General features: G+C 40.0%; 1 protein-coding gene across 4 annotated transcripts in view; it reads left to right on the top strand.

Annotated features, from left to right (window-relative positions):
- The window catches only part of rxraa (retinoid X receptor, alpha a), a 162,544-nt gene that overhangs the window by 42,340 nt on the left and 95,900 nt on the right, over positions 1–24,304 (top strand). The window contains exon 1 of one of the 4 annotated variants that reach the window (XM_085463288.1): positions 10,951–11,357. The exons of the other annotated variants lie outside the window; for them this stretch is intronic. Within the exon in view, the coding sequence (XP_085319414.1) occupies positions 11,330–11,357 (28 nt within the window). The 5' untranslated portion in view covers positions 10,951–11,329. Of the gene's footprint in view, positions 1–10,950; positions 11,358–24,304 lie in introns of those variants that run through there. 4 annotated transcript variants of the gene reach the window in all.

Below are 24,304 nucleotides of genomic sequence, written 5' to 3'. Positions count from 1 at the left end.
CAGAATCTTTCCAAAAGCATTACTGTACACTTCACTTATAATATAGTGGAAGTCCTGCACATGACAGTTCTTGTAGAGTGAGAGAGTGAGAGGCGAACAAGACAAACAATAGGGGGTAAGAATCAGAATAATACAGCAGGCTGTTCTCTGCCCTTGAAGTAAAACACATGTTTTAATATATGTACTCTGTGTGCCTGATCGCTTGCACATTAACTCGAACCGTCTCTTATTAATGTGCCCCTTTGTGCCTGCCACAAATAGTGTGCACAATCGCATTATCATTACAGAGGAAATCACTCATATTAAGCCTATTCGCTGTCATTTGCCCTGCAATCTCAGCTGTGAGCTGCCAAGCAAGCATGGCAGGACACAAGACGCATGTGAAATGAGATTTGCATAACCACTGTTACTCTGTCATTTATTTATTTTGACCCCACCCCCACCCCATCTGAGAGAAAGTAAAGAAAAGATGCCAGCTGTTTGCTGTATATGTTCCCATGGGGTGCATCAAACAGGTGTTGTTACTGGGGCTGGGACGTCATTGACGGCATTATCGGAATAATGACATAATGACCTCATCACACTTTCAGACGTAGGTGGTGAGGTAGGGCAATTCAAGGGGGGCAAAAAGAGCATGTGAGCAGGTGGCATCTCATTCTTGGGCCCTTTGAGTGTAAATCATCACATGGCTAATGGGCTCATGACATCAGTGTTTTTCCTATTAGCAAAGGAAAGGTGGGAAAGAGGGGGCGTGAGCTAATTTCTGATCAAAAATTTAGACAGCAGAGGAGCATGACTCTACCACCCACACCTAACCACACTGGGCCTTATTTATAATGGAAAAAAATGACATGAGAATTAGTCATCAGGATGTCCGCCATACACTGAATCTCTAATGCTTGGATGTTTGCTTTCTGCTTTGGCATGGTGATAGTGTTTTTGCTCTCAAAACCTGGAGAAATGGATTTCTTTAAAGGACATTCAGGCTCTGCAGCTTTTTATATGATGTCAAAGTCCTGTAAAGTCAATAGAAACACTTACAGGGACTGCGTTGTTGTTTGTTTATTCTTAACTTTTTTTCATTATCACCATCATCGTACTTAGCTTTTTTTTTTTTCTTTAAACTTTTCACAAAATAAATGAAGAAATCAGTGGAATGATAGCGTTAACTCTTTGGCATTACAGTTGTAGTGGAGTAGATGTGGAATATTACCAAAATAATATATTATAAAAATTCAATCACTTTACAAAACAGATTTTAAATATCACACTACAACAAGGTTAAAAAGAATAAATGCATAGGAAATAGATTTAGGAATACTTAATGCATTAGACTCTTTAATTGTTGAACTTTTTTTGCTGGAGGTCATACTTGGATGTTGTAGAATAGTTGCCTCATAACTGTTTAGTCTTGTGCAGTCTGTATACAATATCTACAGTAGCATCGACAGGATTTCCTATATTGATTCGGGCTGCAGATATGTTATCCTGAATGTGATTCAAATAAAATATTTTGAACTTACAAGACGTAAAGTTCATAGTACATATGTTTTCTTATGATGCCCTATTGTAGTCTAAAATTTCTGTTAAGCAGGTAGACAGACACTTAATATATACAGGAAATAGTACAAACAACCATTTATTTAGGCTGTGTTATAAAAAGATACATCTTGATATAAAAGATTTTTGTTGAAATCTCTAGAAAATGTGCATCACGTTAAATGTTAAACATTAGCACATGCTAGTTAAAAATGTGATACCATTAAACTGGTGATTTCAGTGACTCCATAATGGAGTGGTTTACACATTCACCTAATAAGTGAAAGATCCCCAGTTTGATCCCAGGAGAAAATACAAATCCCTTTGGGATTCTGTCAAGAAGAGCATCTGGCATATAAAAAACAAATCTGCCAAATCAAACATGTGGCGGTACCTGCTGTGGTGGCCTCTTATGAATAAGGGAACAGCTGAACATAGTTCTTGTACTGATGATTGTATTCAGTGTAGCCATGCAGGTTGATAGAGGCATTTGTTTAATGCAACTAATGTATATCAAATCTTCCACAACCAGTTAATTATTACCAGCCAACAAGCCATACCACTGTAATATTTTGACACTTTTTTTAATAGATCAGAATTCAAAGACATTTGACAGCCACAGCTTGATTGGCCATATAAAGTTTTTCAAAGAACGTTACATCAGTGTCCTCAGCTGGAACCCAATATAAAAAAGCCTGACTGACAGCAAGGAGATCAAGCATCTGTGTGTGCTTCTACATTATTAATGATTGGGCGTGTGGGTATGCGTACATTTGAACGTGCATGTGTGTCTTTATGTGTATGTGTGTGGGTGTGAGTAGGCAGGTGGTCGTATAGTTAGCCTCCCAGTGTCCTTTTGTGTGCTCAGGGATGATTATTATGAGTATGTGCTTCATTTGTGTGTGTGTCTCCTCTGGTCATGGGTAGACTGTACAGGCTGGGACTTCAGCTGGAGGCTCAGGCTATGGTCTGCTGCCCCAGTTCACTGAAGGACCCGTTTGCTGCTGACAGCACACCCTCCTCCCTTTTTCATCTGAAATTTCATAGATGTATTCAGGCAGCTCAATGACAACATGTCTTTATTCTGGCTCTGAAAACCTCCCCGCACCAAGCAAACTGCCTTGCTAAGCTGCAAATTGGCATGCTGGGAATATCGTTTCACTCATCTTGAAGAAGTCCTCTGGTTCTAAATCCCTTTGAAAACTTTTTTCTTAAATTGTCATTGGGAGAAAAGTTTTTTTAAAGGCTTTAGCTTTTATACCTAGCATATTGCAGGGGAGGAATGCTGTAACTCCTCAGATTGACTGTTTTGTTTTGTTTGTCTTCACATTATTTGTAACTATTTATTTACCCACAGTGTTTACAGGTCTGAAGCATTATGTAAAGTTTAGCCTATGAGCCTTTCGGGTACCATTTTCATCCTTCTATGAATACTTTTACTGTTTTGCTGTTAAAACAATTTATACATTTAGGTTTCTTTTTTCTCAGTTTTAACATCTGACAGCCATAGTCTAACATTAATGGTTATTTCCTGCATGGGGAAGGAATGGCAAATCTGGAGGGTTCCTCGCCTCAGAGGTGTGAAGGAGGCTCTGCTTTTCCCTGCAACAGGGCCTCTTTTTGGGGGGAAAGGAGACAGAGTTTGGAAGCTGTGTGCAAGGGGTTGTGGACAAAGAGGAAGAGGGTTAATCATGTTTGCAACAGGACAGGCTTCCCCTTGAAATGGGAGACAGTGGTAGGATGTGTCCAGATTTATGGTTCTTCATAGCCGTTCATTGTAGCTGCCTTTACTGTGGCAGTTGACCAGCAGACAGAAGGGGAGAGTGTGAGAGGAGCTATAAATCACAACGAGAGTGTGGCCCAGACACACACACACACACACACACAAACATCGCCTAGGCTCACAGTTCACAGGCAGATAATGTGTGAAGGAAGAGCAGCTCTCCAGTAGTCAGCTGACAAGATAAAGCTGCTTTTAAATGAAAAGTCTTGAAAAATGTGTGATTGTTTCTTGTTTTCTTTTTTGACTTTTGAAACTTTAAATTCACTATATTGCCTCTGAGTAAAATAACTTGTTCATTACTAAGTCACTCTTACTTTTACTAAAGACTCATGATGTTCTTAATTTTTAATGTTACAATGATACTTTTAAGGATTTTTGGTGTGTGTGTGTGTGTGTGTGTGTGTGTGTGTGTGTGTGTGTGTGTGTGTGTGTGTGTGTGTGTGTGTGTGTGTGTGTAGCTAGAGTCAGAACTGAATCAAAATATGAGTAATGAAAGCCAGCTATACTGATTGGCTTATGGTCTCCGTGACTTTTGAAGAATGCCAGAATTCCTTCAGGGACGAAAAAAAAGGCTTTTGCACAAGCAAGAACTGTGTAAAATTAACCAGTTAGTCAGAGTCATGGCCTCCGGCTTATACCTACCAATGAAATTTTTTGTTAGATTACTGTAGTGACACATGCAGACAAAATGCCAATGTAGTGTTCATATATATGCAAGTGTATGGATGAAGAAGAAGGGTTTTCCAGCAAATTACCCTGCGATGTATCGAGTAATAACTTACATTTTACCCATGACTGGACATTATAGGATAGAAAGTGGCTGCCCCTCAACATACCATTGAAATAAATCTGTATAATTGTATGTTAAAAATTGCACTGAGGGAACTGCTAATTGTGTAAATGAAATATTGCATGTTTTGTGTGTCTCTTGCATGCTTCTTGATGTTTGTCTATGGAATTACTCTCTGTAAATAGGTACTATTTGTTTTTCTTTTCTTACTGCATGTAAAAACAGTTGACTTTATGTAACTTAGTTTATAAGTTTAAAAATAAATGTCATTTTAATTTTGAGAAATATGTTTAAACGTAATAATTTCCAAGAAAAAAATCATATGTTTTAGTCTTAAGCAGTGTTGGGGAGTAACAGAGTACATGTACCGCAAAATATGAGTAACTGTATTCCATTACAGTTACCGTTTAAAAAGGTGCTATTCAGAATACAGTTACTTTGGTGAAATAAAGGGATTACCCAGCGGCCTTTTCCTGTTTCATATATTAGGCTATGCCCTCTCTATCTTTGGTAATTCCACGCCGGTGGAAACCCAAACAAAACACGCATTAAGAGGCTCAAATGCCTGTGTCTCAATGACGTGAGGAAATATTTTTAAAAATGATTTAATATGAAGGCAATAGCAGAGCGTTACAGGCAACGTCCTAAAGAATGTAGCCTCATGGGCAGTGTAGTCCGTGCTGCAGGGAGAATGGACATTTATGTGTCTGTGAGCGCCAGGGAGGGAGAAAAAGGAGAGTGGAGTTGTCACCGGGCAGAAACGGGAGCTGGAAGCATGTAAATATAATAATAACCACTTCAGCCAAAAAGAGTGCCTGACCAGCCCAGTTGTAAGTAAGCTATTAAGACTCGACTGTACACTGTGTTCGTGTTTTCCTCCGAAACAATAAGTTCCGTTGCAGCAGCCTTTCAACGCCTCTCTCTGTCTCTCGCTAGCAAACTTGACCCAGACAACAAAGTAAAGCTAGTTCACGGCTACAAGCCCGACACGAACCCGACATGTTAGCCAGAGGTCCCTTTACTACGGTTCGGAGCCGCGGACCTGTTTTATATAAGCGCGGAATAGTTTCGCTGCAATGTCCACCCTACTGTTACTCATTTTATATTAAGATTTAAAATCTAGTTGATATTGCTATGGCGAGTAGTCTTCAGTAATAGTAATAAATCACATTCATGTAATTGAAAAAAAGCATGATAATATGTTAAGTAATCCAAAGTATTCAGAATACATTACTGTCATTGAGTAACGTAACGGAATACGTTACAGAATACATTTTGGGGCATGTATTCTGTAATCTGTAGTGGAATACATTTTAAAAGTAACCTTCCCAACTCTGGTCTTAAGTGTGTTATCTAAAAAGCTCCTGAGATCTTGCTGCTTTGTTTGTGGGTGTGTAAAGCATACTGATATTTTGGACAATATTGTTTACTTGCAGTATATGTATTTTATTATTATCATTGTGTCATATCATTTTATCTTAGAATTACACTGAAGAGAGATAATGATCCTTTTCTGTGTACTTCAGAAGAAAAAAAGAAAGGAGAATAGACAGCGACTTACTGAGAAGAAGCTGCTTGCATGTCTCTTGGTATGTTTGCCTTGGCGCACTTGGTTGGGGCATTTCTGAGACTGAGCTGTCCCTCCCATTTCATTATTTTGCAACTAGAGTTACTGTTGCATCAGTGCCAAAGGAGACCAATGAGGAGACACAGGAGTCCTCTCCCATAACAGCATCTTTTTACCTAGACATTACACCCTTTTTTGTTGCTCTTTAATCTTGTACCAGTTTTGCATAGATAGATAGATAGATGGATAGATGGATAGATGGCTAGCATTACTTGGCTAACTGGACTACCCACACACTAACACTGAGGCTTATCTCCACAGGTTTCCTTTCAAACCCATGAAAAATGACTTTGATTTTAGCAAATAAAAATGTATTATCGGTGTCACATCCACCACAGTTGACTCACAGGGGTTTATTATTAGCTGCAACTGACGGAACTGGTCTGAAGGTGAGTGTGCAGGAAGCCAGAGAAGAGGGGTCCTATTACTCCACTTCATTCTAATGTTGCTTTCAGTGAAATGACTCTCTTTCAAGCACCATTGAGTCAATTTCCTTGACTGGGAGTCTGAGAATCTCTCAACGTGTGATGTGTGCATTTTGCATCTTTGTAAACAGGCATGTATAAGCAGGCAATAGGTGTGGAGCAGACACATCTAGACCCCAACCAAAGCCTGTATCTGTTCCTCGGGACTTAATGGTTTCAGCAGATGGGGTGGTCTCTCGTCATATTTTGACTGTTCTGGCCTTGTTATACCATCCATCCTCACAGCGCTGTGAGGCCCCCCTTGCTGAATGTGTGCTGTGCCCTGTGTGTACACAAGATCTCTGGCCTCAGTAGGGAGTGTTTACCCAGCTGAAGTCCAACAGAGTCACACTCTCAGTCAGCTGTACTGTGCTGACTGGAAAGGAAGTCACTTTGAACACATAAGAGTTTCGAAGAGCGTTATAGCCATATTAAATAATTTGAAAATGTAAATCCTAGCTTTAGAGGTAAATATTTATTCATTCCACTTAATTGTTATTTTTAGATTGTAATGTGTCCAAATCTGTGTATTCAGTTACCCCACACAGCAGCTGCAGCATGTTAAAAAAGTTATTTGTCACAAAGATTTTAGATACAAGTATTAAAAAGACTGTTATCCAGCTAATCAAATGCCACCTCCAAATTATTCAAACTGTGTGGGACCTATGCTTTGTTGCAGGACATGCTCTGATTTCTAGTTACAATGCTGCAAATCAAAGCAGGATTAGGAAGCAGGACTGGCAACAATGCGACACGAAGCAGCCAAGCTTTGCAAAACAAAATGGCAGCATTGCATTGAAAAAAATCCTTTTGCAAAATCTGTTCAGTGAACATATTAATGCTGCAAACAACAAAAAGATGTGATGGATAATATAGTTGAAATAACTGCTGATCTAGATGGCTGTCAGATCTGCTTTATGAGTCTGTGCAGATACTTTTTTACCCACACTTCTTAGTTTCTGTGCACAAAAGACAGACGGGTTCTCTGTTTTGGATGGATTGCTGGTAGAAATGGGACATCCTGCAGGTGACAGTTCATGCATCTATGACTAAGGGGAGAAGGAACGAAAATATGGCTTATTCTATCAAAATAAATTCATATTTTTTATATTTATTGGAAAATAATATCTGAAAATAAAATCTAACGCATCTATTTTCTTATTTCGATCATCCTCATCCACACCATTACAGAGGAAGAAGGGGATGGTTAAAAAAAAGAAAAGAAAGAAATGTTTGACTACACCTTCAACCCTTTGCACAGCCATAATTTAACCTCTCAATCTGTCGGCTCCAGGAGCACAGTAGCTCCATCATCATGCAATAATGCTGGATTCAATCGCAGGTGAGAAGATGATGCTCTTCAGGGAAGGTGATTCTCCCCTCCAAGATAAAACCTGTTTCGGCCAACTGCATATGAGATTTATCATCATGTCTGTTTAAATGTAGCCAATTTCACTTTAATATGATATTAAAGAATGATGCATGTCTGAGCTTCAGACTGTTCCATTGAGGGAGTTTCATCTGCCTGTGGCAGCATTCAAAACCCAGCATGGTAAAACAGTGATAGAGCTGATGTAATGTTTAGTATTGATAACAGCCCTTAGCAGAATGTGCTGTAATAATTTAAGAAAATACTGGGGTTTTTTCTACCATTTCTTGGACATATGCCTAGATTCATTCCATCTATCAGTTTGATTTGATGGGCCGATATCCACAAAGCTTTTATCTACCCCAATGAAATGAAAATAGAGTGTTGAAAACTGGCAATGTATATATGGGATGAAATGAGCACTGCAGACGTACGACTGCAACCCAACGATTGTTTCAAAATAGGTTTATGTTTTCATTTGTGATTTGAAAGGAAAAGTGCATTATGAAATTGCTGAATCAACATCGCTGCTATCATACACACACACACACACACACACACACACACACACAATGTCCAACTGTAATCCTGATACAAATGAAGGTAAACGTAATGATATATGTCTTGTGTACACAACACATCACAAGCATGACTCCTTTTTTGTTTGAACTGTACAGAAATTATGGTAAAAGGATGGATATGTGCACTGAATGTAATGCCTTCAAACATACACACACTCTGCTGTTATCCTTTTACACATTGCCTTAAAATTTGTCTCATTTTTTTAAGAGAAAATAGGCAAGATTGACCATGTACTTGCTTCTTTGTGTGTAGTGGTACTTCTTCCTGTCTCTGTGAGTGTCTCCAGCCTTCAGTGTGTCAGCTGCTCTTGTTGATTTCCGCAGGGGAAGTTGCCTCAGTGCTATCCTCAGACAAAGCCCTGACCCTGAGGGTTAAGGAATGTGAACCCGGGGCTGTGACGATCAAGACCTTCCCTTGGGGCGGACAATGCTGAACACCTCAGCAAACAGGCTAATGATCTAAAATGCTTTTGTGTTCCTCGTAGCACCCCCCCACTTAATTGAAGTCACATTTTTAAAAAAGAGAAGTTACACGTCCTCCAGATAAGAACAAATTCTACTTTTTGTGTGGCAGCTTGCTTTCTTTTATTTTGTTAACAACCTTGGTTTAGTTTTTTGTTTATTTATTTCACTAGTCTTAAAATATTTAGTTCCTTTCAGACCTTCAGGATCTGATGCTGACGTGTTTCTCAGCATTAATCATTTTTGAGATTTAAAAAAATATCTGTATATATCTGTACAATCTTCAGTTTTTGGTATCCATGTCACTGCCACTAAAGGATGCCATAATAACTTTTATGGATGAGTTTGTTGTGAATGGTCATACTATAAAGGAGACCTTGTCTCATTTATCACTCATTTCAAGGGAGTGGGAAAGAGGAGGTGGGGCTGTCAAAGCAACCACAGCAGAGTGTATCATATCAGTGGTGGTCTCTCATCCCCTGAGGTTCAAACACATTGCATAAAGCGGAGAAACAAAAGCAGAAGGCAAGAAGCAAGAACTAAACCAAAAGATATTTAGAGAAAGTGTATACTCCAGGCATCTAGGAGGAGAGGTGTGACAACTTTGGAAGAGCCACAACAGCCTCCAGAAAATTTATATGGATGAAGGTTAAGGGTCAAAGTGCTATTAATCACAGCCCAAGCTGAGGATTAAATAGCCTGCTCTAGCGGGAAGATGAGAGAACCCAGCCTGATCGAGGTGTTTAAAAGGATTGTGTTATGTCTGTCTTATATTACACAGTGAAAGCCCAAGGCAAAACTGTCTACTCAGCTAAGTACAAACAGGATGCCCAATTGCTCTCTCCAGCCCCTTCTGGTGCGCATTCACCCAGCGTGTCAACTCACTTAACATCCTCAGCAGTTATCAATAATCAGATGGAGCTGTGTTTGCATAATGTGGAAGAAAGATGATAGAAAAATTCACACAAACACAACGGACAATCTTCTGGGTAGTCCCCCACCACCCCCACACATAGACACCCCACCCATGCCACTGTACACCACAGAAACATAGACGTTCTCTTTCACACACGTGCACAAACACACCTCGAATCAGTGCCCAGTCAGACTTAATTTCCCTCTCCCTTTTTTTTTTGCACAACTGTCTTTGATCTTTGATGTGCCATGCATTGCATTAATTATGTATCTTGCCTCAGTACAAACGTGGCGAACACCTTCAAGTTTGTAACAGGAGCAGGCTCATCACAGAGGCCTAGAGGATGGCTGCAGGAGGCGTATGCCTACATTCCACTGCTCCAATATGCACCGCATAAGGGAAAATGCAAACCTTGCATCTGAGCTACTCCCCCCTTTCAATCTGTGCCAAAGAAAGGACATTTTTCACCCTCCTGAAACATGTTCCTGGTTCATGTGTGAATGTTGAGGGGGAGGAGGAGCACACAAGGTGGATGTGACATGAATCCACTGGCACTGCACAGATATGGCACAGAGAACAATAACAGAGGAATGATCTAGACTGCACATTGGCCTAATGCAGTGAGGGTTATGCAAATGAGTGTGCTACTGCTTGCTGTAAAGCTACAGCCTAGAGGGGATTCTGTGACTCTAACCTAAACTTTTTTTGTATCTGTGATAAATGCATATTTTGTCCTTTCTAATTTTTCCTTTTTGGAAAGCTAGAGTAGGAATTTAATACATATGACCAGATGTACAGTGGAAGGAGTTGAGGGAAGTAGTGAGAAGTCTTTCCTTGCCCTTTTTTCTTATTGGCCTTCACGATGTATAAATATAATAACTCATTGTTAAGAGTTGGAGTGTGTAGTAATACTCAGTTTCCTTTTTTTCACTGGTTAAAATTTGATTTGTTGAGTATCTAGTGGCAGGAGAAGAAATGTATGGTTTTGTTGACTTTTTCATTCACCATTTGAATGCGCAGAACATTGAAAGAAGAATGTCAAATGTCCTCTTACCAGAGTTCCAAAAAAAGTGACTTAAATCTATAAAAGCACATATGAGATGGGACTTAGATTGGTTACAATTCCACCAAAATCCCAGTTCCGGTTGTGTAGCTCAATGTGCTTTTCGTGTTTTCATTTCGTGTTGCCCTCGGCAGTGAGTAAATGCGGTTGAAAAATGTGTCTGCTGAGCCAATAGCCGAGGTTCAACACGTGTGACCAGGTTAAAATAACAAGAGATAAGCGGTGGAAAAAGTAAGTAGCTGCTACTCAGCTGCTGAACTGATTCCACTTGATTTCGAAAACTTTCATATTCGGAATGGACTGCGCCGTGCGGTCTCGTCCACCCTTCTTTACACGCTGCTCATTTCAAAGTTCACGCAGCGAGCCTCCAGTTTCTCTCCGTGTCGCTGCAGCCCGGTCTACGTTTGTGGGAGTACCCCCTGCGCAGGTCCCTTTTGCAGTGCAGATCCAGTAGTTGGAGTTGTACACTGAGCGTGAGAGGGAGAGGAAAGGAGTGTGAGCGCAGCAGCAGAGTGAGCAAACAGAGGTAGAGACATTAGGTTATCTTCGGAGACCATCACACATCGATCTGTCACTTTTACCGCTTTGAGCAAATTCTGTCTTCTTCGAGAAGTCAACAGCAGCAGCAGCAGCAGCGCCCTGGTCTGGTCTATTCGAGCAGCCGCCTGTAGAAAAAAACAGAAAACTCCCAAACGCGGTGGTTTCAGCTGGCATGAGCTAACCTACGAGTTAGACATGGAAACCAAACCATTCTTGTCATTGGGTAAGTTTGTTTGTTTAATGACATTGCATCGTTTTAATATGAACGCGGTAGTTTTGTGATCGCACTTGAGTCCGTATATTAGTGTGCAACGTGTCTTCGCTCTGCGTCTCTTTGTCTTTTTCTGATATTTTTTTGCCCCCTTTTCTGTCTTTTGACAGCGCGTGGAGCGAGTTGCCAAAATGCATCTACACGTTTGGGGCTGTTGACGCGGCGGAGCGGCCGTGGCTGTACAGAATTTTACCTCCGACGCGGACTTGTAGTTTATCTTTGTGTCAAAGCAGACTTATCCTCGCGGTGTTGCGCTTATAATTCAGCCGTTTGAGCTGATGACATTTGGCTGTGATACAGATGACAACGCTCGCTGTAGAGCGCGCATTCCTCGCGTGCGCTGCTGTGAAATCAACTCTAGAAAGAAAAAAAGAAGCAAGAAAACTTTACGCTTTGACTTTGGCCGTCGACACTTTTGTAAGTTTCATGAGGGGGAAAAATGCACACCGAGGTGAAGCTTTAAACTAGCAAGCAGGTATTGATAAATTATACGCGTAACAGACACATGTACCTTTTAGAGGACGGGCAATGTATTTATTTGTTTATGTGTTTTTTTTTAAACTTATGTTACCATCCTTAAAGCAGAATATGCCTCGCTTTTGCGTTGTGGAAGTCTAGCGGTGCGTTGTGTTGAAGTGGCAGTCCTTAATAAAACATAAAGGAAAACAAAAAAACGTGACTTGGTTTACCTCGCGGCTAAATTGACTTCCGTTTGTACTTGTGGTTTAAACAGGCAGTATAAAACTTGGCTCCCGAGCTTAAAATTCTCCTAACATTGCCTGACATCTCCTAGCACACTGCTCAGGTAAACGAACTACTGGCAACCTGAGGCCAGCACACACAGGTGACACAGGTGTAGGAACCTCTGAGTATAGTTTTGTTTGTGTTTTTTAAAGGAGGTGAATTTTCCACTTAAGGTCTCCGTTTGTGAAGGGTCCTGTATGTGACAAATGTCACATTAGTCACATTAATTTTCCAGAAAGTAAAGGAGAACAGGGTATTTACACAGGAGTAATAATTTCTAGTAGCTGATGCAACATATTTTTAATAAGTGCCTGTGTTTTTGTTTAGATCTAATGTTTAAATATTTGGGTCATTTGCATTTTTCCAGCTTAAAGACACAGAACAACGTAAATCATTAATTATGACTGCTACTGTAAGTTTGTCAAAGTGAATGAAACAGACCCTTGTCCCCTGTTCCAGACGGGCACAGAGCTGTAGGCGAGCCCTTTTTATTGTGTCTGCTGCACTTTCATGGGGGCATCGTGTTACACCTTGACACATATCATCAGCTGCCTGTATGCACCAAGGAGATTCACAGGGACTTCTGAGGCACTGGGCGGCTTTCTTCAGTTACAGGCCTCGCTTGCTGACACTGTTGCCACAGCGCCCTTTATGTGGCTTCTCAGAAATACGCTAAACCGCCAGTGTGACACACACTGACAGGCTGTTATTACAGGTGCAAGTGTATTGTGTGTCCATGCTGAAAGTGATTCAAGTTTCACTTTACCTAATTGAGCACCAGAGTGGTCCGTGGAGCGTATATGGAAAACAAAGTGGTATCTGAAAGTCTGTGGTATCTGGCTGGTGTAAGGCTCGACACTTTCCCATCAGAGTTGGCCCACATCTTTCCCTTCAAGCTGCGCTACGTGCTGTATCAGCAACTTCTTCATCGCCTATAGTCTTAATCTGTGTGTCCTTAAATTGCCGTTTATTTTTGCACTTGCTCTATCTAAGGTCCACTCGAGCGCTGATTGTTAATTCAAGGACGCCGTTATCTGCAAAGTCCTTGAATTTATTGATTAAGCGCTTACCCGGGTAATTATCTGTCATACCACATTAGAAATTGTGATACTGTTTCAGATGACACACGGTACATTTTACAATTATAGATCGCTTGTTGGCTGCGATGACGACACCTCTCTTTGGCACCGTATGTCCAGTACTGGATGCTCATGCGCTGCCTAATCCCACTGTCTACCATCCTCCATTCATATCTGGCAATAAACTGTGGCGACTGAATGGATGACATTAAAAGGAGAATGTGTCCTTTTGTCCGAGAATTACTGGGCTTAGAGTCTGTCAGTGAAATAAACATTTTGGAACATGAAAGGAAAGGAGAGGTTTTTAACCATGCCGAATTCAAGTCTTTTTTCCTCTCAAAGTCATTTGCTCCATAAGTATTGAGTGTCTGTTTGGTTGATTATTTCATGGCTAATATGTCAACATCTAGGAAGTCTTTCTTAATGAAATCTCACCAGCTAAATGTTGTGCGTGCCCAGCTATTATTGGTCATATTGACTTTTGTTTATAATTAATTATATCAGTGGTCGAAAATGAGAAGATGCTGTAGAGTATGTTATTCACAGTGTAGTGCATTCAGAGGCACATTTGGACAATTAAATAAAATTGTCCTGATTACAGTAAGTCACAGACTACTGTAAGAAATGTAGAGCCATATTTATAATTAATTGTGTATTTGATGCATCAAATATATAGCATAGCATCTTTACTTATAACGCACTAAAATTAAAAAATAATATAATTAATAAGAAACGTAATAAGAGACATCAACAAGTCCTGCTGTGCAGAAAGCCAAGGTAAATAGATATGTTTTAAGACGTGATTTAAAAACAGCAAATATGTATATGATGGAAACAGATGAAATGTTTCCAAACAGAAAAAGTCTTTAACAAAAGAATTGATTTAATAAAAACAAAACAAAACTAATTGACAAGTATATCAGTTTGTGGTTTTCACATTTACCTAACAAGTGAAAGATTCCTGGTTTGATTGTGGGAGCTGTTCACAAAGTGTGGTGACTGTTTGTGAATAAGACAGCGATAAAGTTCCCTTTTGCTAATTTTAGTCTGCCTTTCAGATCACTCAGATCAATTTTTTAAGTAATTTTTGGCCCGCTTCATTTTAGATGTTGTCTGTATAGTGAGTTGTGCTTCAAGCAGATGCAGAATTTAAAAAGAAAAAAGAAAAAAAAAGTTTGGCGATAGACGTTGCATGCAAGGTGCAGGGTGTTACTTTTTATAATGAAACTTTGTTTTATTCAGGCATGGTAGTCAAATTACTGTCTGCATGGTAGCGATGGTGTAGAACTGAAAAAAAGTTCAGTCAGACCTGTATTTCAAACAAGGCTACCTGGGCATACAGTCCCAATAAACACAAGCATATTCCTAAACTATGTTGATGTAAAATTCTAATTTCCCTTTGTCGTCATTAATGGGACTAAATTTAATATCCTTTATTTAAAGCCATGGTTGCGTGATGCTTTGATCACAGTGCACACGTTTACATTTGGGATGGACTTGACTAGCTGCATTCTTTTCCTAATTAATAGGTGTCACTGCTAACAATAATACACTACTGCATTGTTGGAATCACAATAGAGAGAGTAACAATATGAAGTACATCATTCAGACACACACACATCTTTAGGTTTTCAACAGTTTTCTACTAAAAAGTCTCATCTTTTCCAGCTGTTGCAGCAGTCTCCCTCCACTACTCATGCACCGTTGCCTTTGCGCCACCTTTTCTGCGCACGAGGGTTCAAAAATTGGGAGATATCTGGCCAGCCAAAGTGCCACCAAAGTGAGCTGTAATCACATGGTGGCAAGCACAAACTAAGCTTAACACTATTGCAAAGCGTCTGATTGCTCACTCTAGGCCTGCTGAAGAGGTGTTTGTTGTTTTTCCCGAGTTCAATGGAGCTAAACTCTTTGGTGCTTTCTGTTTGAGGGAACATAAGGTACCCCCATCATACATAGTCACAGATGTGCACAATCAATGAAGTTCATGGTGTTTGATGAAAAAGTGAGATTTGCAGTGGTAGTGGTTGATGAGGAGGCGGGGTGGGGGTTCTGAAGGCTACATTCCTTTTCTGGCAGTAACTCAGGAACAAAGCGAATACTGCAAGAAGCTGTGTGTCTGGAGGGTGTGTGTGTGTGTGTGTGTGTGTGTGTGTGTGGTAGTGGTGGTGGGAGTGGGCTGATGGAATTACACTGCCAAAAGCATTTGGCCAAGTTTGTCTTTTACGGCCGTCCAGTTTTTTGTTCCTGATGTGATGCTTTTGCTCCCCTTTTGAGGAAAAAGGGGCTGCAGCTGTCATTTTTATTGGAGGGGTTTTATTGCAAGACTTAATGGCTTAAAGTGACATCTCTCTCTCTCCAGCTCCTTTCTCTTTTTCTCCTCTCCCAGTCTCACCCACAAGGCCTCTTACTCAAGCAAATCAAAGAAAATGTGCTCACCTTCTACGTGCCCGCCCTTCACTTTCCCACCCATCACCCATGCCATCATCCAAACCTAACTATATGAGAGGAAAAAAATAGATTTATGTTCAGTTTTGAGCGCACCAAACACATGTAGACCAGAAAGTGTTTTGTTTTTTTGCTTTTTTTTTTTTTTTTTTTTTTAAAGGAACATCTGTGCTGATCAGTAATTATACTTCATGACTAAGAAGCCACACTGGCTTCAGATAAAACCGTGCATATTTAGTCTGTCACGCTTTTCTCTCCATCTCTGTTCTGCAGCCCACATTTGTTTATGTTCTAAACATAGTACGAATCAGAAAGTGCTTGGAGCCTTTCTAATGCACAAATCATGGAATGATTCAAAGGCTCGTTAATTATTTGTGTAAGAAGCTCCTTGCTCACAGGAGGTCTTTATTGATTGTGGCCACACTGAACTTTGCACCACAGACCTTGACCTTTGCTCCCCATATACTTGATCATTTAAAGAATTTGCCTTTGGCATTTGATCTGGCCTTTAAAAATTTTAAAGACAGTAGCGCGTAGTTTTTCTTTATTTTCTTCACCTTTCTTTTTTGAGTAACCTTTTCTTCATTTTTTTTATATTCCTATCTTTTTGATAGGATCTTAGATCGACTAAGGATGAGTCTATTTATAAAATGCTAATAGACGAGTGCCACAAATGCTCAGAGCCCAAGGTGACCTTGACCCACTGCTTACATGTTCTACTCAATCAAAGAGCAGAAAGGTCAAAAAATATATATATATATATATATATATATATATATATATATATATATATATATATATATATATATATATATATATATATATATATATATATATATGAATAAATAAAAGCGGTAGCAAAAAAGCACGTATTTTAGTGCTTGAATGGGAGAATATTTCTTATATATTATTCATGCAGCCACTAACTGCTTAATTGTTGTTGATTAAATCGACTTCATCATTTACAGCCACACTTTGTTCAGAAACTTGGTCGTTGCTGTGAGCACTTATGTGTTCTGTATTGCAATCTTGTGAGCTCGACTGGTCTCGGGGTTTATTGCAGGTCCTGAGAGTGTCTGAATGGCTTTTCTGTGGGCTGGCATTATTCAGGGTGCGTACAGCCACTCTTTTGAAGTGGAAACGGAGTCTCTGTGGGGATTTGACCAGATCACACTCATAATTCGAATTGAGAGCAAGGTCTGTTTGCCCTACTCAAGCCAAAACTCTCTTTTCTGTGTGCATCGCAAAAAAGAATAGGAAAAGGACAAGAAAGTCAATGCAGGCCGAGACAGTAACAATTAAAAGAAGGAATAACAAAAAGAGCGCTGGATGTTAGGCTTCTGTTATGAAATTAAGATGCTACGAGAAAACGGGGGGCTGTCAGAAGCTAACTACCCTGTCCTCTTCTGCGCATCCCTCAAGTTGGCATATTTGCAGTAATGAAAACAACTGTCGACTCTGCTTCTGCGATTGCAGTAATGCATGAAAATAACTTGTCTGTTTAGCGGTTATGATGTGTTTATTAATTATGCTATGAGCACACATGCTTTGATGAGTATTCGCTCGGGAGTGAGGACGAAAGGAGAGAATCCTAGATGTGCTGTGCTCCTCCGTGTCATTATACTTCCTCGTGCCCACTTGCTATTCCTCAAGCCACTAGTAATTGGCCCCAATGAGAACAACAGAATATTTATTTAATTTTTAACAAATTGCATAATTTGTTGAGTTTCATTTATACCTTTTTTTCCTACAGATCTTTGGATGGGTGTATTACCATTCATTTGTTAATTGATCAATAACCAAATGTATTTGCGCAGTCTTTTTCAAACATGTCCCACATGCGTCCGTATGTATAATATGTACATGTGCACACAGGCTGCCACAGCAGAAACGGAGTAAGATGATTAAGATTGTCTCATGCTGCTCCGTCGCAGTTTCTTTTGGAGGTCACGAGCAGTGAAAGGTGTCCCAGCGTGTCCCACGCTCTCCTTTCTCCTCTCTCCTCACCAACACCATCACCAACTCTGTTACCGTGTCTGTCACCTTGCCAGATACCATGGGGGTGGACTTTCATGCACTGCTGGGCGCAAGGCCACGAAAAGAGCATGCGAAACTCCCTGGTTATGTTCTGTATGTGCAAGTATGACTCTGTGTCAGTGGGCGGATGTTTGGGTGCAAGACAAGGCAGCAGTTTTGAGAGCAAAGAGTGAGAGTTATGTCCATTCTCACCTGTGCACCATCAAATGCGTATCTTGACTGACATCGGCCTCCTCCGCTATCTACTTTCTTGTGCTTGGGATCGCCTTGTTTGGCTTGTTTATTTTAAGCCTAATGTTCAAATGCTGTATTTGCATATGTTATATGCATAGGTGATGGTTTTAAGTTTGTTTTTTATTACCGGTATTTGTAATTTTTATTTCTTAAGTTTTTTTACTTTTAAGTTTACTACACTCTGTTCAATGCTGGTTTTGTCAGCATCACTAGAAATGACAGGAATAGCTGGGATTTTTGCTGAAATCTGATTTTTTTACAGAGTGAAGACATAAATGTATGTATCAACTGGTGCTCTCTGAGACTCTTAAGCTGTAGTCTTAAAAATGAAACTGGCGGTATAACCATTACTTTCAGGCAGTTTATTTCACAAAATACTTAAAAATATGAGTAACACAACATTTCATGAAGCTACCAGCTGACTCCACACTACTGTCCTCTGAACCTTGTGCTACTGACTGAAACAACCCCAGACACATTATTCTACATTATGTCTTGTTAAAAAATATATAGTGTGCATGTGCATTTATGATGCATCAGTGTTATATTTGAATTAAATATAGAATATAGATAGATATTGGTCTGATCCTGATTTCCAAAAGTAGAAAGTTTGGGCCTACAAAGCTGCACATCAGCAGTAGGTGCAGGTGAGCTAGTACAGCATGGAGGGTGACGACAACAAAAGGCTGAAAACAGTTTGGAAATATTTCATGGCGGCATTTCTTTTTATGCTGGCAGATTGAGGTTAACTGAGTTGACACGACTGAAAACCTCAGACGATGACACTTTCCTCGCCGGGCTTCTCTCTCTATCTCACTCTCTTTAAAATGGGAGTAACACTTTTTTTTTACACTTAAGATTACATAATGAGTTTTTGTCAACTTGTTTAATGTTATTTCACTTCCTCTGTGTTTTATCAGCTTCACTCCACACACGGCTCATGTGTTGGAGAAACAGTGATAGTAGTGAAAAGAGAAAGGTGCAGTTGTAAATAACAGTCGTAGTCACTGCAGTAATGTGACTCCCACTGAATAAATATCAATTCACAAATGTATATGTTTGGATATAATTTATATGTATATATTCACACATAAAAGAATGATCCCCAGATTCTAATTTGAATCACAAACTTTGTCCCTCAGTTTTTGTACTATTCCCAGCCAGGTACTACTGCCGTGAAATGAAACGAGCCAAGCTGGACTCACAGTGTCAAATCTGAGACAAGCTCAAACTCAAACTTCAAATTTAGACAGAGAATCTGTATGTGCTTACTTTGAACACACGGAGAAGCTTTTGAACCTGGAAAATTAACTTGTATGCGAATAGTCACAATATAAAATAGGCCCATACAGAATAAGGCATAGTGGCCCATGGGTGCAAACACGGGTACCTTATAATAACCAGTGACTCACTTCTCTAACATTGTGTTTCTGCCGTCTACACATTTTCAGGGGACCTCATAGATTTAATGTTATCCCAGTGTTAATCAGAAAAAATGGTATTATCAAGTATTGTAATATTCCCAAAATAAAAGAAAAGTTCTGAAGCTTATTTTCTTCCTCGTCTAGAAAACTCGTTAACTCCTCATAAGCCCTTTTTATTTTAACAGTTCTTCACCTTAGGAGCTCAAGCATCTTTTCAATCAACTTTTATTAGGATTTATCCTAAATTTTAGGGGGAATTGATGGAACATTGTATTATTTTTTTGGATTTGCATCATTAGCACTAATCGAAGCACTATGATGCCACATTGTACAATCATATTACGAGACCTACTCATTAATAATTTGTGCTATTTATCAGAACAAACGCTTCTGCTTACTTGACAAATATGACATTATGGGTTTTATTGGTCATTTGTTTGGGAAATTAGCAGTGGTCACTGGAAAAAATGAATGTCCTCATATCAGCTAAATGACTGTGCTTGCTGTTCACAACTGCCTCAATTGCAGAAAATGATTATATTGTTGATAGTGGCAGTTTTACAGTAGCCATGAGCAAGACTGTTCTTTTTTCCCTGTATTGATTATTATACATTAATAATATATATACATTTGCTCCCAGTTGCCACGCACTCCAAATGTCCACATTTGCATTAACTGCCATCCTGTTCAGTTTCTCTAAATATGAAGATTACAGCACTCTATTTTCTTTGTGTTATTGTACAATATAAAGAGCCTTGATGCAAATGTTGTTGTTGTTTGGTGTTCTATAAATACATAAAAACAAAATTTTTGAAATATAATATAGAAATATGTAAAAATCAAATTCCATTGAATTGAATAAATCTTAAAAAATAAAAGTGATTTTATATTGCCAGTCTTGTGATGCTAGTTACTTACAGAAATCTGTAGTTTATTATTTTTGTCTTTTTGTTTTTCTTTTCCTTGGAGTCTTTCCTGCTTGAATTGAGGATAGTTGAAGCTGCTGTCCAGCTAGAGTAGTTCCTCATCCTATAACTGTGAGCTCTCAAAATACCAGGCATTAGGAAGTTTTGTTCGACTTTCATGCCCACCTTAGAATAAAAGAACTGGATTTGGGCACAACTTCTGCAGAGGCCCTTTAAATCTGCCTGGAAGATTAAAGGCTGTGACTGCAATTATGATAAACAGTAGATCTATTACAGGAACTACCTTCCAGTCTGTGTTACCGATGAGTTTGAAGATATGGAGGGATATTAGCATACGGAAGAAGATTGACAAAGGTCAGCTCAGATTTAGACTCGCAGCCTAAATATGTCTAACAAGTCGGAGCTTTCGCACTATTGCCACAGATCAGATTTTCATGCATGAAAGATACAAGTGCAGAATGATAACATGTGAGATAACAGGGCCCCTCTGTAGGCTTTTTCGTCCGCCTGCAGTAGTGAAAGACCGATTAACTGTTTGTTGACGCCTACAGGTCTAGCATGTTCATACATCCGCCCAGACTGTGGCCTCCTGGCTTAACAACACGCACCTGTGTGCTTGTGCACATGTAGACATGAACATGTGCGGATAGTCTGGAGGGTTTTGTCACCTGTGGTTACAGACCATGCTACAGCCGTCTGGTTTTAGGAATGTACTCAATGGTGCAAAGGTGGAAGGCTCTTAATAGCGCAGGGGGAGGAAGGGCTGTCTATCTAGAAAGGATTATAAAACACACACATGCACACACACACAAAGGGCAGTGCCAATATCACATAAAGACAGATGAATTTAGTGTGCTAATTATTCCACTTTTGAAAAGCACCGCATGCTTTCAAATATAACATTTTTCTACAAGTGACATTTCATCAGGAGCATTTAGGTGGCTGTTCACTCCCTTCAGCCTCAATATTCAGTGTATTTATTATAATCTATTTTAGTATTTTACTGTCCCATTTGGGAAATTTGCTTTGCAGACAGGCCTCGCAATAAAACCACACCGTAGAACCATTTAATACAAAACAATAAGGCCGCATATAACTAGACAGCCATGAAACGCATAGTAAATTGCTCTAATATAAACCCATCTTGACCACAGTGAGTCCACAATGCTGGGTGCACTTCTTTCTTTTTTTAACTGAGCAAGGCTACTTAGCTACTCTAAAGTAGAATGAATGAATGCAGAAAGCGCATCAAGTGAATACCGAGTTAAATGCTTATTTAAAACCCCCTCATTGTGCAACCAAGGAAAACATTCAGGATAATGTAAATGGATTATATACATGGCTTTACATCTCTGCCTGAGTAAGGGAAGTAAGATTTTTTTTTTTCCTCTTTCACTCTCCCACATAATCTAGAATATTGTTTGTGCTATTTAGGGGAAGAGTGTTGAAAAACCAGGTTTACTAGACAGACAGACAGGCAAGCGTGCAGGTGCCGGCCGTGTCTTTGTCGTCAGCATTCTGCATACCAAAGTGCTGACAGTTGCCTGCATGAACGGCTCTGACAAGTTCAACTATCATTTGGGATGCGTTCTTCTGTTTTTAGCCCAGAACTGGACGATTGAGTTGTTGTTATTGGCAGTGTTCAGCTGTTTAGATGTGTCTGTGTGCGCAAGCATGCACTTGGTCTTCAGCTTTCATATCAGATATTTTTCACTATATACATTGACTCATGTCAGTTTTTCATGACGAGCTGAAGGTGTTATTCTCGCCACGTTATAAAAAATATATTTGAGGATCCTAAAGCGGTTTCTGCCTGTGGTTGAGCATGCACATTTCATTGTGTACAAGTCTACGCATGTTGGCTTTTGTATGCCGTCGGGATGATTAACTGATGCTACAGCGTGTATGTACTGCGGGTGGAGTCCCCAACGCTGATTCATGAAGTGGTATATGTGGAGCAGATGGGAATCAGTGTGCTGTCTGGGAGAAGTAAGGTCAGGGGTTGTGGCTGGGTCACACTCTGTGGGAGAGGAGCATGCTCAGCAGAGATGACAGTGATTGTATGTAAGTGAGGGGAAGGGAGAGGTGATGGTAAGGGTGAAAATGAAAAAAGAAAAACAGATCAGTGTGAAGTCAGGGAAGAGAAAGCAGGAAGCATGTTGCCTTTATTTTGGTCCTGCTTCACTCAGTGCATGACTTTTTTCCTCATCAGCGCAGCTATTGTTAGTAACAGAGTTAATTGTTAATTGATCCAAAGAGTGATTAAAAAGAGACAGCTAATCTCCGTCTCTGTGGCACACACACACACTCACACACACACACACTCACACACATATGGACTGTAGAGAATGAGAATGGATGTTTATTGCAGGATCTAGTGGATGCTAAGGTGCCGTGGGGGCTATTAAAGCCCTCACTTAAAAGGGACTATCAGGGAACAAAGATGTGTGCTGCTTGGAGGAGGAAGGGGTAGAGGGGCTGGAAAAAAAAGAGAGAGAGAGAGAGAGGCCAGGCAAAGAAAGCAAAGTCCTTGGAAGAGTGAGCAGAAGGAGGGAATAAACAGAGTGAGCACATCTGGATTGCCTCAGCAGCATATTTGTGCAACATCTGGAAAAATTCCCTGGAATTTAAGGCTCCCCTCCTTTCATTTAATTTTTTTCTGCTTTTAACTTCTTCTGTGTCCTTTTTTTTTTCTCTTCCTCTTTTTTGCATCTTCAAAGTCTCTTACCTTCTTGCAGCATGCATGTAAATACTCCCAAAGTAATGCATGTAGAGCCCTTGTAGACTTTATAGCTGCCCAAATTGGGCCCATGTGACCAACTCCCCTTTGTGCTGAGCTGGGCTAATTAAGTGGCAGAGAAGTGAGAGGGCACCCGGCTGTGGATCCAGACTCAGGCCAGACCTGCGCCAAACACAGCTCCTCATAAAACTGAGGAAAAAGGAAAAGCATTCCTCCACTTTTTTTAAACTTTTACTCGTAGTGCTTAAAAAAATACCATATATATGTATATAAATAAAAGAACTAGCGCACTTTTCTGATATAGCTGTGAAAGGGCCACTGTGTGTGATTACAGAAACACAAACGGGCTTTTGTTATTTTTAAAACATTTTCTCTTTCTTTTTTCTTTTCTTTATGTGGTTTGTTGTCATTGAATAAAAAATACGAAGAATGATTTCACAAGCCTTCCTTTCAGATGTAGTATCCCAAGTCGGCCCGAAAGACCTTAGTATTTAATCAACGCCTCAACTTGCTTTATATCACTTAGTTTTCACAGAGTCTGCAGTGCTCTGTTCAGCTAAGAGGCCCTTACAGTACATTACAGATGCACAACCAGGCTTTTGTCTGTCTCCTCGGTGAGATCACAAGAGCGGTTCTCTCCCCTCTCATCACTGGTGAAGCAAGCCTGTGTTCATTAGTGATTAAGATTCAGATGGGCTCTAAGCACCTTCTGTCTTACCTGAGCAAGGCTCCTCATGGGTCGGCAGCGCTGACAGGAAGGTAGCTCTCTTAGAGTGCAGAGGAGAGCACAGAGGTACATGCTAATGTGGCAACTGTGCTGATCAAAAGGGATGCATCGTTGGGCTCCTTCTGATGGGCTTACTTATGCGGGGCCCCCTTGAGAGCTACAGTATGTACAGGCAGGAACAGAGCAGTGATCAGTGAAAGAAAGAAAGGAGGATAGAGGAAGAGAGATGGTGAGTGGAGGGGAAGAAAGAGATACTTATAAAGAGGGGGGATAAATGACAGGCATTTCATCCTTCATCAGGAAAGATGAAGGGAGAAATATAGGGAATACAGAGCAGTTAGCCTCCAATCAGTAAGGTAATGAATCAACATAGTCTTTGACTGAACATTTCTCAGTTTTAGGCCTTGGAAATATCATAATTATTTGTTACAGCTATTACAATCATCTCGCTCAGCCTGTTTTTATGTTGATCTAATTTCCTTTATTATCTGGTGTCTGACAGCAAATACGCTGTCAGTCATTTGTGTTTCTGTGAGGATTGTG

This window comes from Copadichromis virginalis, linkage group LG7, assembly GCF_057382275.1.
Source record: "Copadichromis virginalis isolate Kocher_CV1m ecotype Utaka linkage group LG7, C_Virginalis_male_GT1.1, whole genome shotgun sequence".
Lineage (NCBI taxonomy): Eukaryota > Metazoa > Chordata > Actinopteri > Cichliformes > Cichlidae > Copadichromis > Copadichromis virginalis.
Note: the sequence above shows the minus strand (reverse complement) of the source record. Positions and strands in the feature narration are given on the sequence as shown.